The sequence below is a fragment of the Alosa alosa genome, chromosome 15, assembly GCF_017589495.1.
Source record: "Alosa alosa isolate M-15738 ecotype Scorff River chromosome 15, AALO_Geno_1.1, whole genome shotgun sequence".
Classification (NCBI taxonomy): domain Eukaryota; kingdom Metazoa; phylum Chordata; class Actinopteri; order Clupeiformes; family Clupeidae; genus Alosa; species Alosa alosa.
In genome coordinates, this window is record NC_063203.1 from 16674983 (window position 1) to 16691482 (window position 16500).

Consider the following 16500-nt stretch of genomic DNA (forward strand, 5'->3'; position numbering starts at 1 on the left):
TGTTTGCCTCTATCTGTGTCTTCCGTCTAAATCCATGAATTTGTTTTTGATGCTACAGTATTTGTTCTTAACAGTTTGCCATTAGAAGAAGTTATTGTGATGAGATTGCTTGTGTGTATGTCTTGTTTTGTATAATGTGAACACTGTTTTTTTTTTTTTTTTTTTTTTTTTTTTGCCTTGTATGTTTCTGTGCCATCACGTTTAACACTACACTTCATGTTCCCAGCTGTCTGGGACGGTTCAGTAAAAAGTTCTAACTTAAATGCCAAGGAAATTGGACTTTGATGTCTTACGAATGCTCAACCAGTGCCCGGACTGATTTTTCTTTTAAGTTTCATTTAATTTTTACGGGAGGGCCTATAGAATTCGAGGCCTTCCAAGCCCTGTGGATTTTTGCCATGTCGAATGGACACTTGAATGGCAACCCTTAAGTCTCTATGCCTTGAGTAAAAAGCCTGCCTTTGATTGGTTGGCCAGTGTATATGGCCGCACCACTGGAGAAAAGAGAGGGGAGTTGGTTTGGTCCTTGCCCCTCCTCTCTGGATCTCCTCTTAAATGGACAGTAAACGAAAAAATGACTTAAAATGTGTTATCACACACTCTTCCGATGGACACACCGTCTTCCTTTCTAACACACACATGCATAAGAACACTATGAAAGACTGTTCAGTTCTGCCATTTCTATCACAATGATGTCTACAGATGTGCTCTCAATGCTTTTCCTGTTTTGTATTTTACTTTTTTTTATTTTGGTTGAATCATGACCTGCTGCATTATGTTCACTCATTTATCATGTTCATGGGACTGTGTAAAGCTTTGCTATTTCAAGCCAACAACAAGATTCAAAAAAAGCCTTCCTTTTTACAGTCGCAAATAAACTTCAACTGTTGATTCAAACCATGTGGGTTTGCTGGGGTTCCCGTGTTTGTGTGAGAATGTCCTTGAGTGAAAAGATTATATGCATGTGAGCAGAATGAATGTTTTGATCTGTGTGTGTGTGTGTATGTGTGTTCGTATGTGTGTGTGTGTGTATGTGTTTTTTTGTTTTTTTTTTGGACTCAGAGATTCAGTGTTGGGCCTATCTGTTTTTGAGCCAGTGGCCACATCCAGGCTCTGTGAGTCCTATTGCGCTCTCTCTTTCTCTCTCTGCTCCATCCCTGTCCCCTCTCTCTGTTCTCCTATAATCAAACTGCTGATGTTAATTTTCAGGTGTTAAAAACAAAACCGCGTCCTCGTCCTCTACCCCAACCCTGGTCTGACTGTAGGTATACTGTCTTTGAATCCATCTAATGCAAACAAAGACTTAGAAAAGGGAGGGCAAAAAAAGAGAACCCATGTAAAAGTCATGTTGTGAAATGTCTCCTTTTGTTCCCTCATTGGCCGTGGTCGGCATATTTCATTGTTTCTCTTATTCTTTTCAAGGGATCTTAATAGAAAAAAAGGCCAGCAAAGGTAAATGTTGAGAGCACATTGTGTATGCCACGAGAACTTAGGTTGATATCCTCTATCCTTAGTAGACTTTTAACAGATTTCCCATGTCTCTAATGATTAGAAAAACCATCCATTACGGAATGATGCTCTTTTAGATTAAACTTGATTCCGACTCTGACCTTCTTAAGTGAATGATGATGCTGATGAAGATGATGATGATGATGATGCTGATGACGATGATTATGATGATGACTAATGTAGTGATGTTGATGATGATGATGATGATGATAAAGATGATGTTGTCGCTGAGCTAGAGCTCTTGCCATTCTCCGTACTCTCAGTCATGCGCGCTGTGTCCTGTCGCCTCCCTTGCTGCTCCCCCTTCCCCCGCAGGCCTTCGTGGTGAAGCGGCTGTTGGAGTACACATCGCAGGGCGAGCCGGACCTGCCCTACGGCCTGCTGCTGGTGCTGGGCCTGCTGACCACCGAGCTGGTGCGATCCTGGTCCCTGGCCCTCACATGGGCCCTCAACTACCGCACGGGCGCACGCCTGCGCGGAGCCATCCTCACCATGGCCTTCCACAAGATTCTGCGGCTGCGCAGCCTACGCGAGAAGTCCATGGGAGAGGTATGGATGGAGGAAGGGAGGGAGGGAGGGAGGGAGGGAGGGCTGGATGGAGGGAGGGAAGAAGGGAGGGATGGCTGGATGAAGGAGGGAAGGAGGGAGGGAGGGATGCAAGTGGGCTAGATCTAGAAAATTGATGTTGTAGATTTTGTGAAAGTCACTGAAATTAGATCCACTTAATAACATTTAACCTGGAATACAAGTCAGGGAAAGCCCCCACATTTCCCTGAGACATTGGCTGTTTTAAAACCTCAGTCAAGTAAATAATTGAAAAGTTGTGATACATTTCCACTGGGAAGTTCCCCAACTGGAAGGGAAAAGTGTTCTCCATTTAAAAACAGAAATCATGGGATCCAAAAAAAAAAAGGCAATTGCTGACTATGCCTTTTTTTACAAATTAATTTATTCATACATGCTACACAACTAACTCTCCATTTTATCCATGCCCTGGCTGTATTCCACAGCTGATCAACATGTGCTCGAATGACGGTCAGCGGATGTTCGAGGCAGCAGTGGTGGGCAGTCTCCTGGCCGGGGGGCCAGTGGTGGCCGTGCTGGGCATGGTCTATAACCTCTTCATCCTGGGCCCCACCTCTCTGCTGGGCTCTGCTGTCTTCATCCTTTTCTACCCTGCGATGGTGAGTGGTGCTGATTGACGGATATGGGGCCCTAATTAGTTTGGTGGGCAAAGTGCAAAGTCTGTCAGCAAACAAAGTTCTCATGAAATACAGATTTCGTGTGGCATATGCATTGAGCTGACTTATCAATGTTTACGCCTCAATGTCTTGCCCATTGTGTCAAACTAGCCAATACACTTTGTCTAGTTATTAAATTAGCTTTAGTTAGACTTAAGATTTTGATTGCCCATCAATCAAAGAAGGGCCCTAGGTCTGTATACAATCATAACCTAATCATACCATTACATTCTCATTCTAGTTCTATGTACAGTGACTTCAACGTTTAAAAATATTTTTAGGTCCGATTTCACACTGTACATACTTATTGTATATGAAAAAGAGCACAAGCATGCAGGCAACCTTTCACAGACCTGGTCATGCTGACCATGATCATACAGAATAAGAATAGACACTTCAAAATTCGCACCCCATATACTTTTGTAGACTTTTGTCAAAACATACACATTATTATGCGCATAATGTATACGGTGGGCGTCAGGACGACAGTTCCTCTGACTTCCCTCTCTGCTGATATAGATGTTTAGCTCCAGGCTGACGGCCTACTTCAGGAGGAGAGGCGTGTCCATCACGGACAGTCGCGTGCAGAAGATGAATGAGATCCTCAACTACATCAAGTTCATCAAGATGTACGCCTGGGTCAAGGCCTTCTCACAAGCAGTCCGCCGTAAGTATTGAACCCTCCATTGCTTCCAGAAGTTTCCAGCACACCACCTCAATATTACCCCACTTAACTCGACCTCTGTCTTCTGTCTGAGGCCTCAAGGGATGATCTTTGCTATAATAAGCAGCTCTCTCACTCATTAGAGATCACTCTCCTCTTAGAGCTTTTCTGCTGTATGTGTCTTAACCACAAATGTCTTGCTGATTGCAGGAATCCGTGAAGAGGAACGTGTGATCCTGGAGAGAGCTGGCTACTTCCAGAGCATTACCGTGGGCGTGGCGCCCATCGTCGTGGTGATCGCCAGTGTGGCCACTTTCTCAACGCACATGTTGCTAGGATACGACCTCAACGCTGCTCAGGTGCGCCTCTAAGCAGGAAGTGTGTATTTGGGTAGGGAGTGTGTGCAGTGCTGAGCAGAAGATAAAAGGGGGGTGTAATATCTCTGTCTCTCTTTCTCTGGCTTTAGGCATTTACTGTCGTAACTGTCTTCAATGCAATGACCTTTGCACTGAAGGTCACCCCGTTCTCTGTGAAATCACTGTCTGAGGCATCAGTGGCCATGGAGAGATTCAAGGTGAGTGGCGTGCTCTTTCTGTCCCATTAGCCGCAAACCCACTGAGATTCAGCCGGCGAGATTCAAGTTTACAGGTGTTAATGGTCGGGTCTTCAAACCCTGAGAATGAGAATTGGGTTCCTTAAGCCCACTCCCACCATCTCTGTCTGTCACTCCCACTTTAATCTTGCGCTCTAATTCCCACTCGGCCCTTTGCCTGCAGTCTGATAGTTTCTGAGCAGACAAGCTCTCGGTATGCTGTGCTAGTAGTGCTGGGCTGGGCTGGGCTTTGTTGGCAGGACATCTGTGTGTGTCCTGCTGGGGCCCCGGGCCCTCCTAATCCGGGGATCTGGGCAGCGCGGCCCCCGTGAGGTGTGTGTTTATTTTGGTCCAGCTGGAAGGACATTGGGAATGTGCTGCATCAGCTGCTCTGGGCGACACCGGCTTCACGCGCTGCCCCGTGCCCAGTACTGTCCCAGTCTAAAGCCCCCAACTCTCCATGCCCAAATTAATGACCTCCTCTCAACACCACCTACATATCCGAACTTGACCTGATTCTCCACCCCAGTGCTTCTTTATTACCCACCCGGAATCGTCCAGAACAAAAGCCCCCAGGGAGGAGGGGGGGGTGGGTGGGGTGGGGGGTTATGCCCCAGTTTCTGACAGCAGCCCTCCCTGTTGAGGATTCTTTAGGGATTAAATGTTGAACAGGAGATGGGGTAAACGTGGCGGGGGGTGTTTTGGGACGTTGGATTGGGGCAGAAGTGATGACTGGCTGGTGGGGTGATCAGATCAGCTGAAGCCTGGGGGCACGCAGGAATTATGTGGAGGGGGAGGGCTGGCAAATCCCTGGAAAGGCTCAGGGCTGTACCGTACAGCTGAACCTGCTGAACCCTTCCCCTCTCTCCTGACACACACACACACACACACACACACACACACACACACACGGCTAAGCCTCTCTCGCTTCGCTCCCTAGTGACCTTTACTGTCCTTCACACCACTGGCCAGAATGAACATTTGATACTTAGCTCCTTTCCACTGAAGGGTCACTTGGCTCTAATAATTATTATTATTACCCCTGTGGTTGGTGTAATATGCTTGGAATTTCAGTAAAAAGTTTAAATTCTCAATTCCATATAATGTGATTATGTTATCAGGATGTAATCTAGTCAGGAACTATAGAGAGGAGATTGTGTTAGAGTAAATCAAATAAGGGTTTTCTGATACAAATTCAATTTTAAAAGGACCTGCATTGAATAGGAAATAATGTGATGTGTGAGATGTTGGGGAACACCTAAAAGTAGATTAGATTCAACTGTATTGTCATTTAGCAGAGTACAGGTACAGAGCCAATAAAATGCAGTTGACATCCAACCAGAAGTGCAAAGAAGCATTAAACACCAAGTGGAGGTTGAGCACGGTATTCTGTGCATTATAGGCGTAAAGTATTAAAAGTCTAAAGTAGTAGTCGTTCCTAAGGCAGTTGTCCAAGCTGTCGAATCTGTAGAGATGTAACATGCCCGTGATGAGTCACATGACTCCCTTCCGCTCTCCCCCCGGCAGAGTTTGCTGCTGATGGCCGAGGTGGAGATGATCCGCAAGCGGCCGCAGGACCCCAAGGTTGCCGTGGAGATGCGGGGGGCGAGCCTGGCGTGGGAGATGGTGGGCCATAGTGCCCAGCCCACCCCGCGAGGGACGCCCTGTGTGGGCCTGAGCCAGAGGAAGACCCGGCGGAAGCAGCCGGCGTCCCCGCTGCGGAGCCCCGTGCAGGCGGAGCAAGTGGAGCAGGCGGAACAGCAGAGCTCCCAGCTGCTGGGGGACACCGGAGCCTCCAGCCCTGAGCACCAGCCCCACTGCATCCCAACCGTCAGCCAGCGCCTGCAGAGGACCCTGCACTGCATCGACCTCACTGTGGAGCAGGTCTGAGAAAGAGAGAGAGAGAGAGAGTGTGTGTGTGTGTGTGTGTGTGTGTGTGCACACACTAATGTGTTTACCTGTGCTTATTGGAAAAAATGTTAGAGTCTATATGTTTTACATAGGCCAGTATGTATGGGACAAGTGAACTTAACCATCAGCTTGTCCTCTGTCCCTCCTGTCATGTTATGTTAATGGCCAAGTTCTTGGAATGCTGTTTTAGGATTTTAGACCTGTGGATGGTACCCTTTCAGAATACGCAAAAGTACAGTAGTACTGTAGAAAAAGTAGTTGATGCTTATTCTATTCCTCTTTTTCCTTATCTGCAGGGGAAGCTGGTTGGTATCTGTGGCAGCGTGGGTAGTGGCAAGACCTCTCTCATATCTGCCATACTGGGACAGGTGAGGAGATGATCTTCTGCCCTTCTTCAAACCAGTCTGAATACACTGTAGCTCTAACAGAATCACACTGTATAAAAGCAGCCAAAGTCATTCCAAGGAACATGGCCACATATAGAAATGCATACATTACCATAAATTGACATGTGTTTTAAAAGATGGAGTCTGTCCAGCTATTCCATATTTGGAGATTAGCTTCTTAAATAACTAATAGTAGAAGATGCCCTTTTACAATCAAGAGTGGGGCACTCTTTGACAGGAGGAGAAACTGATAAAGATCTAGTGTCAGCTTGATCTGTCAGATGGATGAAGGGCCATCGCAGCCGTACATCATGACCAAAACAATTCTACTTCAGCACAGCTACCAAGATGTTGGAGTGCATAGAAATGAGTCTTACCAGCACGAGTGACAAGACGAACACAATAATTCCGTGGAAATGGAGTAATGAATAATTCAGTGGATCATCACCCCTATTTTCAGAAACATGCCACTTGTCAGTTACGTAGAGCTGGCCCACACGGCTCTTTTAGATCCACCCTCTACTTTCAACAACAACAACTTGCATTTATATAACGCTTTATCAATGCACTCAAAGAACTTTCGAGTGAAGGGGTAACCTCACTAACCACCACCAATATGTAGCACCCTCCTGGGTAATGCACGGCAGCCATTATGCACCAGGACCCTCACCAGACACCACACATACTTTATTCCTGTAGCATCAGTAGAGTTTGTGTTTGTCGATTTCTCTGACGTGCTGAATTGTGTGTCTCTGCCCCGCAGATGACCCTCCTGGAGGGCACAGTGGCCGTAAACGGGGACTTTGCATACGTAGCCCAGCAGGCCTGGATCCTGAACGCCACGCTCCGTGACAACATCCTGTTCGGCAAGGAGTACGAGGAGGAGAGGTAAGGACTGACTGAAGAGCTGCTGGAGCTCTAGGACCTGGTGGACCTTTTTATTTTAGGATTGTGTAATAATCTGTACTTGTGTGCATAAGTGCTTCCTTTGTAATTGTATCGTTTGCATGGAATACTGCAGTACTGACAGTAGGAGGATGGCCAGCAGTGATGGCAGGTGGATGATTCTAGAACTCTTGCTTGGCTGCTCACTGATTAAGAAAAGAGTTCTGATGGCATGTACACCACACACACATAATTCATAGCGCTTGAAGCGTCAGAGCAAAATTACTGTAGCAAGAAGATGTCAGACAGTAGTATGCAGTTTCCACTTCCTAACATCTGAGGTGTTGTTCAATAACGCTGCTAGGCACAGGCCAAGCTCATTGGAGTACAGGGCAGGTCAAACGGTCAGTGCATTACTGTCAGAGGGTATAAATGTCACTGGGTCAGGCGATGCTAAGGGGCCCTGAGTAAGCATGTGAGAGCCACAACCTGCTGAGTAGGGCGACCGCTCAGATGATTAGGCGGATGGACACTGCGTGTGTGGTTTAGTGTGGAATGTAGGGAGTGGACCCTGGCTTCAATGACTCAGCAGTATTACCACAGTCAGCAGGGTGACTCAGCATTCTCTGTCATTGTTTCACACCAATAAGCTGCTAAAAGGTCAAGACATTGCGACGTAATGGTGAAAATAAACAACCCTATTAAACACAAAGTCATTGATTTCTACAAGGGGGGGAAAGAAACAGTGCAGCCTTTATTGTGCTTTCTTGAAGCCACTAATGAGCGAGTGAATGAGCTTCTGTCTGCTGTCTGTCCTCAGGTACCAGGCGGTGCTGAGTGCCTGCTGTCTGAGGCCTGACCTGGCCATTTTACCCAATGCTGACCTCACAGAGGTGAGACCGCAGGCTTTCATAGCCGGACACAGTAGTGCTGGCATTTTAACTGCTCATTTAATGAATGTTAGTATAATAATGCTTACCTATAATAAATCATTATTTATACAATGCATTGCTTGGTGCAGATTGTGGTGGATTGGCTATCATTCTACACTCTGTATTTTTCTTTTGCACACTGTATATTAGATAGATAGATAGATAGATAGATAGATAGATAGATAGATAGATAGATAGATAGATAGATGGATTGATCCCCAAGGGGAAATTCAAGAAAGAGAGAGTACTGCGTTGGCCGGGAATCGAACCCGGGTGAACTGCTTGGAAGGCAGCTGTGCTAACCACTATACCACCAACGGCACTAAAATTGAAAAATTTAATATAAATTACAGTATGTGTGTACTCCATATTGTGTGGATTATATATAGCTGTAGATAATATAATATCATCCTGCGCTTGTGTTCATCTCAGATTGGTGAGCGTGGTGCCAACCTCAGTGGAGGGCAGCGCCAGCGCATCAGCCTGGCTCGAGCCCTCTACAGCGACCGTGCCATCTACATCCTGGATGACCCGCTCAGCGCCCTGGACGCCCATGTGGGAAACCACATCTTCAACAACGCCATCAGGAAGCACCTGCGCCAGAAGACCATCATCTTCGTCACGCATCAGCTGCAGGTAACCTGCGTAGCCCCTACATGTGAACTTTGACCCCAGTATTAGCCTGGTGTGTCAATGCCATGGCTTATCTCTGTGCTAGAAAAACAGGTAATTTAATGCTCTTTGGTTGTTTGGCTGGTAAAAAAAAGATGGATGGACTTTAGATGGCTTAACAAATCTGAACAATGGAATAGCATGTGCTCATTTATTTATTTATTTATTTATTTGTTTGTTTGTTTGTTTGTTTGTTTGTTTGTAGTTTTGGTTTGGCAAACTCATCTCCATGATTTGCTGTACTCTTTGACACTTGTGTGCTTTGTGTAGTACCTGGTGGACTGTGATGATGTGATCTTCATGCGGGAGGGCAACATCACTGAGCAGGGTAACCATGAGGAGCTGATGAGCCTGAATGGAGACTACGCCGCCATGTTCAACAACCTGCAGCTGGGAGAGGCCCCCCTCATAGAGGTGACAGGAGGAGCTACTACACAGAAGCCATGTTTTGTTTATTACAGCTTGGTTAATGTTTGTTTACTGTGTGCTGTGTTATTACAGAGGCTTTGCCATTCTTGACTTATCTTAACATATTGATTTTGGAAGTCACTGAAACAAACATTTTATCTCCCGTTAACTTTTGGTCTAAGTTTGTGCTAGGCGAGTGAGGGTTTACTTTGAGCATTTGTTTTGTTTTCTTGCAGATACCCACTAAAAAATCAGGGAACTCACTGAAGAAACCTCTAGAAAAACCTAAAGCTGGATCAGTCAAGAAGGACAAACCAGTCAGCAAAGACAACGGTAGGCAACGGCTTCTGAGGAGCCTTTTTATTGTAGGAGTGTAAGGCCCTGTATCCACCAATTGCGTTTTTTGCGCCGACGTCGGCTATTTTAGATACAAATCCTATGAAGTTTAGCGCTCCCAGCACTCAGCGCCTTCGGCGGAAAAAAGCACTCGAGGCTGACCATTATTTTCCGCAGCGCTCAGAGCGCTGAAAGTTGATCTTTTAGAACAGCACTCGGGTCGTCAATGTCACTTCTCTTTTGCTAGCCAATTAAAATCAAGGAATGGGCGGGACCTACACTGTCAACAATGTTGGTGGTGGCAGAGGAAAACTTAATCAGCCAAGTCCTATATGACTAAACCACTGCTGCAAACCGAACGCAAATTACAAAGCCTTTGGTGGACACAGGCCCTAACTGTTCCATGCTGTATCATTTGCAAGGAAAGCTAGGGATTCTAGAACTCTCTGTTCTCTCACAGGTCCGCTGATGCAGGTGGAGGAGCGTGGCAAGGGCTCTGTGCCGTGGTCTGTGTATGGCGTCTACATCCGGGCCGCAGGAGGAGTGCTGGTCTTCCTCCTCATCCTCCTCCTCTTCGTCCTCAACGTGGGCAGCACTGCCTTCAGCAACTATTGGCTGAGCTACTGGATCAAGCAAGGCAGTGGGGTAAGAAAGAGAGAGGGAGGAGCAAGAGAGAGGAAAGTGGAGAGGAAGAGAGCGCGAGACAGAGGGAGGGAGAGAGAGAGGGAGGAAAGGAGAGGAAGAGGGCTCAGATGGAGGGATGGAAGAGATCTCTTGAGAGGAGTGTTGAGGTGGTGGATAGGAAGCCCTTTGTGAAGGATTAGCCCTTTCTCCCCTTCCCTAGAGCATGGCTGTAGCTGAAATATTAATGTCATGATTCACCTTTGGACTGTGTGTGTGGTGTGTGCTTATTTGTGTTATATTTGAGTATAGTATTTGCATGTATGGGTGTATGTGTATGGTATTTGCATGTGTGCATGGTATTTGCGTGTGTGTGTAGATAGATAGATACTTTATTGATCCCCAAGGGAAAATTCAAGTGTGTGTGTGTGTGTGCGGATGTGTGTGCGTCTGTGTGCGTGTATATTCGCTCGTGTGGGGTGTGTGTTTGTGCGTGCACTGCTGGACGGAAAGCTAATCAGTTGTGAGCACAGGTGTAAGTAGAGAGTGCTCTATTAATATTTCATGAGCAAGTGACCTTGATGAAGGCTTGTGAGGATACTTTTCGGGGTTGGTTTGCCCTCGTTAATGGGCCACGGAGCTGGCCCCAATTCACCAAATACCACAATCCATCCTGTCAAATATAGATAAGTGGACCATATAATCAAGTCAGTGGATTCTCTTGTGACCAATATAGAGACTGTTGCTCCAGGCAAATAGAGGCTCGCTTTAATTACCCAAGTGAATGAAGTATGTCAGCAAGAACTGGGGGCGAGAGCCAAAAATTCAGATAGTCCCTCAGGGGATGTGTGGTTAATGTTATTACATGTAGGCAGCACTGTGGTATAGTGCGTTCTTATTAATGAGTGTTTAGGATAACAAGCGGTTCAGAGATTGTGTGTGTGTGTGTGTGTGTGTGTGTGTGTGTGTGTGTGTATGATGGAGGGAGAAAGAAAGAAAAGGGTGAAGGAAAGAAAGAGAACATTGTGTATGTGTAATGCAGAAGTGTAGACTGAGGTCCTGGTTGTTTTTGTTGTGTCTCTGTAGAACACCTCGGTGCTAGTTGGGAACAGCTCGGTGTTGAGCGAGAGCATGAGGGACAACCCTTTGATGAGGCACTACGCTGCCGTCTACGCCATGTCCATGGGAGTCATGCTCCTGCTCAAGTTTCTACGCGGCATCGTCTTTGTCAAGGTGAGCTTTGTGTGTGTGTGTGTGGGGTGGTTGTTTTTTCCATGTTGCCTCCAAAATAGCATGCGTTTCCATATTGTTTCATCATCAGGGATTTGTGTGCTGACTGTTTCATCATGACTTTAGCATATGTGAAGGTCTATGTTTGTATGTTTTGGGGAAGAGGTGTGCAACTTTAAGATGCCTCTCCATGTGTAAATTTGTATCACTGCACTTATCATTGCACTATGCATAGGTACATAATAGTTGTATAAAGCCTACCTGTGAAATTGTTCCCAGGTCACACTAAGGGCGTCTTCAAGGCTTCATGAAGAGCTGTTCCGGAAGATTCTTCGAAGCCCGATGAAATTTTTTGACACCACTCCCACTGGCCGTATCCTCAATCGCTTCTCCAAAGACATGGATGAAGGTGATCAGAACACTTATTGGTTGTCTTTCATGTAAAAACATCTACAAACTGACAGGAAGTCTAGAAGAGCTTTTGTTTCATGTAGTTTATTATTATTTTTCATTTACAGTTGATAGTAAATAGATGACAAAAGGTTCTGCACTTCTCTTGAAGTTACTAGTTGAAGTTAGCATAATACTCCGTAGAGCATTCAAATGATTTCCTCTACTCTCTGGAAAAATAAAACTCCTCTCAAACTCTGCTTCCCCGTATTCTCTGCAGTGGACACGCGGCTGCCCTTCCAGGCGGAGATGTTCATCCAGAACGTGATCCTGGTGTTCTTCTGCCTGGGCGTGATCGGCAGCGTCTTCCCCCTCTTCCTGGTGGCGGTGGGGCCGCTGGTACTGCTCTTCATCGCACTGCACATGGTGTCGCGAGTCTTCATCCGCGAGCTCAAGCGCCTGGACAATGTCACGCAGTCGCCCTTCCTGTCCCACGTCACCTCCAGCATCCAGGGCCTGACCACTATCCACGCCTACGGCAAGGGGGACGAGTTCCTTCACAGGTGGGTCAGGATTGGGGGCACCCACTGGCATTCTGACTGAGGGCCCTGCATCAACAACTCAACGCTTTTGGTTGGTCATAGGAGTTACAGTATGTCCAGTCTTGAAACAGTACATTAATTAAATTCAAAGCACAAGCCATTCCTGGGCTGGTGCTTCTGTTTCATTCTATTTCAACCACGGCTCCATTGTAAATAGACCCCCCTGTTCCCCCAGTGTTTCCCCAAGGCTTAAATATAGAACTCAAGATGAGCTAAGCATTTGATGCTGTTTTGTAATAATATTAAATAATAATAATACATTTTATTAATAATAATAATAATAAATAATATAATAATAATTTTTAAAAAAAACTAATGTAATCACTGCCTGTCTGTCTCCACTTAGGTACCAGGGGCTGTTGGACCAGAACCAGGCTCCGTTCTACCTGTTCAGCTGCGCCATGCGGTGGCTGGCTGTGCGGCTGGACGTCATCAGTGTGGCCCTCATCAGCATCACAGCTCTGATGATTGTGGTCATGCACGGACGCATACCGCCTGCCTACGCCGGCCTGGCCATCTCCTACGCTGTCCAGGTGAGCCTCCAACTGTACAGCACATACAAACCCACACACCCTGCGTAGAATGGTCAGAAGAGCTCCCAAAGAATTATCCTGCCGACTTGGCCTCAGAATTTTACAATGTGCTGTGTCTAGTTAAACCAATTTTCTGTATTCCTTCAGAGTCCATACATTTATCTCATTGTTTTCTATATAGTAAATACAGTTTTATATTAGATATTAAATGAGGCTGAAGGTTTCTCTTGATCTGGTAATGATGGGCTGATAGTTAGTGATCAGCTCTCCATCTTGTCTGTCCTCTCAGCTCACAGGACTCTTCCAGTTCACCGTCCGTCTGGCTACAGAGACGGAGGCTCGCTTCACCTCAGTGGAGAGAATCCACCACTACATCCAGGTACTGTGTGAGCCCGTCCCTCACCGCCCCTCTACAGTATATGTTATGTTAAGTACGATACCCTTGCGGGTTTGATAACAGGGCCTGCCACTATTGTGCCCCTGAACAAGGCACTTAACCCCCAGCTGCCTAGGTGTACTGTCCCTGTAATAGTTCTTTGTAAGTCACATAAGACCGGGTAAATGCCTATATGGTCATGTAAAACAGCATAGAGATAAGAGGTGTGTTCAGATTCGGCAAACAGGCATTGTGGCAAACGTTTATGATGGCGAATATTTTTAGTTGAATTTGAATGATTTGATGTAAACATTCCATTTTAAAGTTTAAAGTTAACCCTTTATCCAGTTCCACTGTATGTTTAATGAGAACTACCTCCTCAAACTGTTTGAGTGTTTGCAAACGTTCGTGGAGAACTCAAGGCAAAGAGACAACTGTTTGAAAACGTTCATAAACGTTCGCTTGTGTTTGCGAATTTGAACGCACCACAGTTTCACTGTGCATACACCATCATGAAATGGAATGATGCAGCAAGCATAATGGAGAGAAGCTAAACAGTATAACACTTATGCGCAAATGCCCACATGAGGCGTTCCTACAACCAAATTGCCATTTAGGTTTATAGCCTGTTTGGAGACATGGCTGATTCCCATGCCTGTTATAGCTGGGTGGAGCCACTTGTACAAGCACTTTGAGAGTGAAATGAAGTAAAATGCTGAAGTCTTGATGTCGGTCTATCTATCTCTCTCTGTGTAATTATCTATCTAGTCTCTGGCCCTGGAGGCCCCAGCCCGGATCAAGAACAAGGCTCCGCCAGAGGACTGGCCCAACGAGGGGGAGGTGGTGTTCGACGACACGGAGATGCGCTACCGGGAGAATCTGCCGCTGGTCCTTAAGAAGATCTCCTGCACAATCCGACCCAAAGAGAAGGTCGGGATCGTGGGTCGGACAGGGTCAGGTGAGTCCAGCTCAGTATGAAAAGCTCCCTTCTCATTTAAACCACCTCCATCACCCCTCCTTCCTTCCATCATCAGCACATTATATTTCTCTTGTCCAAAAGTCAGTTTGGATGCACGCATGCTGATTCTGGTATAGTGCCGCAAACATGCGACACTTTGCTTTTGTACAACTATGTGTCTCCTGAATGTAAATGGAATAGCAGGGATATGAATGTTTCATCATAACATTGGAAATTGGTACTTGTGTTGCTTTGTTGTTCTGCGGATGCTAACCTCCTTTCTTCCCCTCTGGTCAGGTAAATCGTCTCTGGGTGTAGTCCTGTTCCGACTGGTGGAGCCCTGTGGTGGCTCCATTAAGATCGACGGCGTCAACATATGTGACATCGGCCTGGCTGACCTGCGCAGCAAGCTGTCAATCATCCCACAAGAACCAGTGCTTTTCAGCGGCACAGTTCGGTACGAGGGGCCTTTTAGTCTTTCTTTCCTTTTTTATGTCGTCTTTGTCTACGTCTTTATGCTAAACGTTTTGAGTGGCCTTTGGTGCTAAAACATGCGCTGTATAAACAAATGTTTACTTCTACTTACTTACTTTTCTTTCTTTCTCAAATGTAATGTGTTTCCTATATAGTGGTAGACTGATCTAATCCAGGCTTTCTCTCTGAACTGTGCAGGTCTAACCTGGATCCCTTCCACCAGTACTCTGAAGAGTCCATCTGGGATGCCCTAGAGAGGACACACATGAAGGAGTGTGTAAGTATGGATGGATGATGGATGGACGCATCATCATGGATCAGATTGCTCACGGAGACTTAATTCCACCAATATCCACAAACACATGCACACCACTTATATACAGCATCTAAGATCATTTCAGGTTCAAGAGGTTGTTTTCACTAGCTTTGAGCATTTTGCTGTGCTCTGTCATACAGAGAAAACAAACAAACACACACACACACACACACACACACACACACACACACACACACACACACACACACACACACACACACACACACACACACACATTTGCACCCTGATTGACTTTGACTGTGCTCTTGCCCAGGTGTCTCAGCTGCCCCTGAAGCTGGACTCTGAGGTGGTGGAGAACGGGGAGAACTTCTCTGTCGGGGAGAGACAGCTGCTGTGTGTGGCCCGCGTCCTGCTGAGGCAGTGCAAGGTGAGCCACTAGCTCTTATGATATGACCGGCACACGCACACCACACACACATGTGCACACTCGCATACCGGTACACATGAATGAATGGAGCATGATATCACTTTGCAAACCTTCCATATCTGTCTTTAATCTTTTCCTTCATCAGTACACTGACTGTGTTGATTAAGTGAACAGTGTTTGAGAGCAACAGCTTTTCTCTGCCTACGAGACATGCCATAAACAGTCAACCGATCAACTATGCTGACCTTCCTGTTACATCTCATTGCTTAAATACTGTATCAGAGATGCGCTCAAAAAGAACTGAACTTGTCAAGTGGTACAAAGTGGAGACAAGTCTCTGACATTGTCAATGCATGCCCATATTGAGCAATGTTGCAGGATTACCACATATCCGGTTCCATATGTTCCGATCGGATGACTTAAATTCTCAAAAAAATGATCATCAGTTCCCAAGAAACTTGAGGTTTGTAAGAGACTGAGTGGATTGTGTGTGAGCAACCTACAAGTTACTCATCTTGCACTGGATCATCTTCCTGAATCTCAATATTATGATCACAACAAGTCTGGGCAAATTACTTAAGTCAGCACCAGTCAGAGGCTACATTCATTGTTTTGCACTTTTATGATGTCATCACATCACCAAATGTAGGCTATAGACCTCTGAAGTTCGCCTACAAAAAAGAACCAAAGCTCCCATCTTTGCCCAAATAAGGAGATCCGGGTGTTACTTGAAGCTAATTACCTATGGCAAGTTGCATTGTAAGTTAGCTGTGGGGTAGCAGAAATCTAAGTTTACCGTCTTAACGTAACAAAGGTCACAGAAGCCACCCGAAGGCAGATGACAAACGTGTGTTGAGCAAAACATCTGCATTTCAGACTTTTTCGTTCCACGAGAGTTTAACACGTGCGATAATTCGAAACCCCCCCATGTTACTTTCCCATAGAAAAAATGCCAATTTTTTTGCCAAAATATTTTACCAAAAATATTTGCCAGTATTTTTAAATATATTTGACAATTTGACCGCTTTGCTATGTTGCCCACCCAAAATTTCTACCAGCCCATCCAAATGTAGTAG

The 16500-nt window shown here is 45.9% G+C and overlaps 1 protein-coding gene and 1 non-coding gene across 3 annotated transcripts in view; one reads left to right on the forward strand and one right to left on the reverse strand.

Moving 5' to 3' along the window:
- Positions 1–16500, forward strand: part of abcc5 (ATP-binding cassette, sub-family C (CFTR/MRP), member 5) — a 28475-nt gene that overhangs the window by 9984 nt on the left and 1991 nt on the right. For both annotated transcript variants that reach the window (XM_048264116.1, XM_048264117.1), the window contains exons 6-27: positions 1825–2058; positions 2520–2693; positions 3270–3417; positions 3625–3773; positions 3881–3988; positions 5534–5890; positions 6214–6285; positions 7067–7191; positions 8009–8081; positions 8553–8756; positions 9063–9206; positions 9437–9533; positions 9997–10181; positions 11244–11390; positions 11667–11796; positions 12058–12340; positions 12726–12912; positions 13202–13291; positions 14057–14246; positions 14544–14703; positions 14919–14997; positions 15311–15424. In XM_048264116.1, the coding sequence (XP_048120073.1) occupies positions 1825–2058; positions 2520–2693; positions 3270–3417; positions 3625–3773; positions 3881–3988; positions 5534–5890; positions 6214–6285; positions 7067–7191; positions 8009–8081; positions 8553–8756; positions 9063–9206; positions 9437–9533; positions 9997–10181; positions 11244–11390; positions 11667–11796; positions 12058–12340; positions 12726–12912; positions 13202–13291; positions 14057–14246; positions 14544–14703; positions 14919–14997; positions 15311–15424 (3450 nt within the window). The remainder of the gene's footprint in view (positions 1–1824; positions 2059–2519; positions 2694–3269; positions 3418–3624; positions 3774–3880; positions 3989–5533; positions 5891–6213; positions 6286–7066; positions 7192–8008; positions 8082–8552; positions 8757–9062; positions 9207–9436; positions 9534–9996; positions 10182–11243; positions 11391–11666; positions 11797–12057; positions 12341–12725; positions 12913–13201; positions 13292–14056; positions 14247–14543; positions 14704–14918; positions 14998–15310; positions 15425–16500) is intronic.
- On the reverse strand, positions 8369–8441 carry trnag-ucc. The gene has a single exon. It is a non-coding gene; the product is annotated as a tRNA-Gly (tRNA).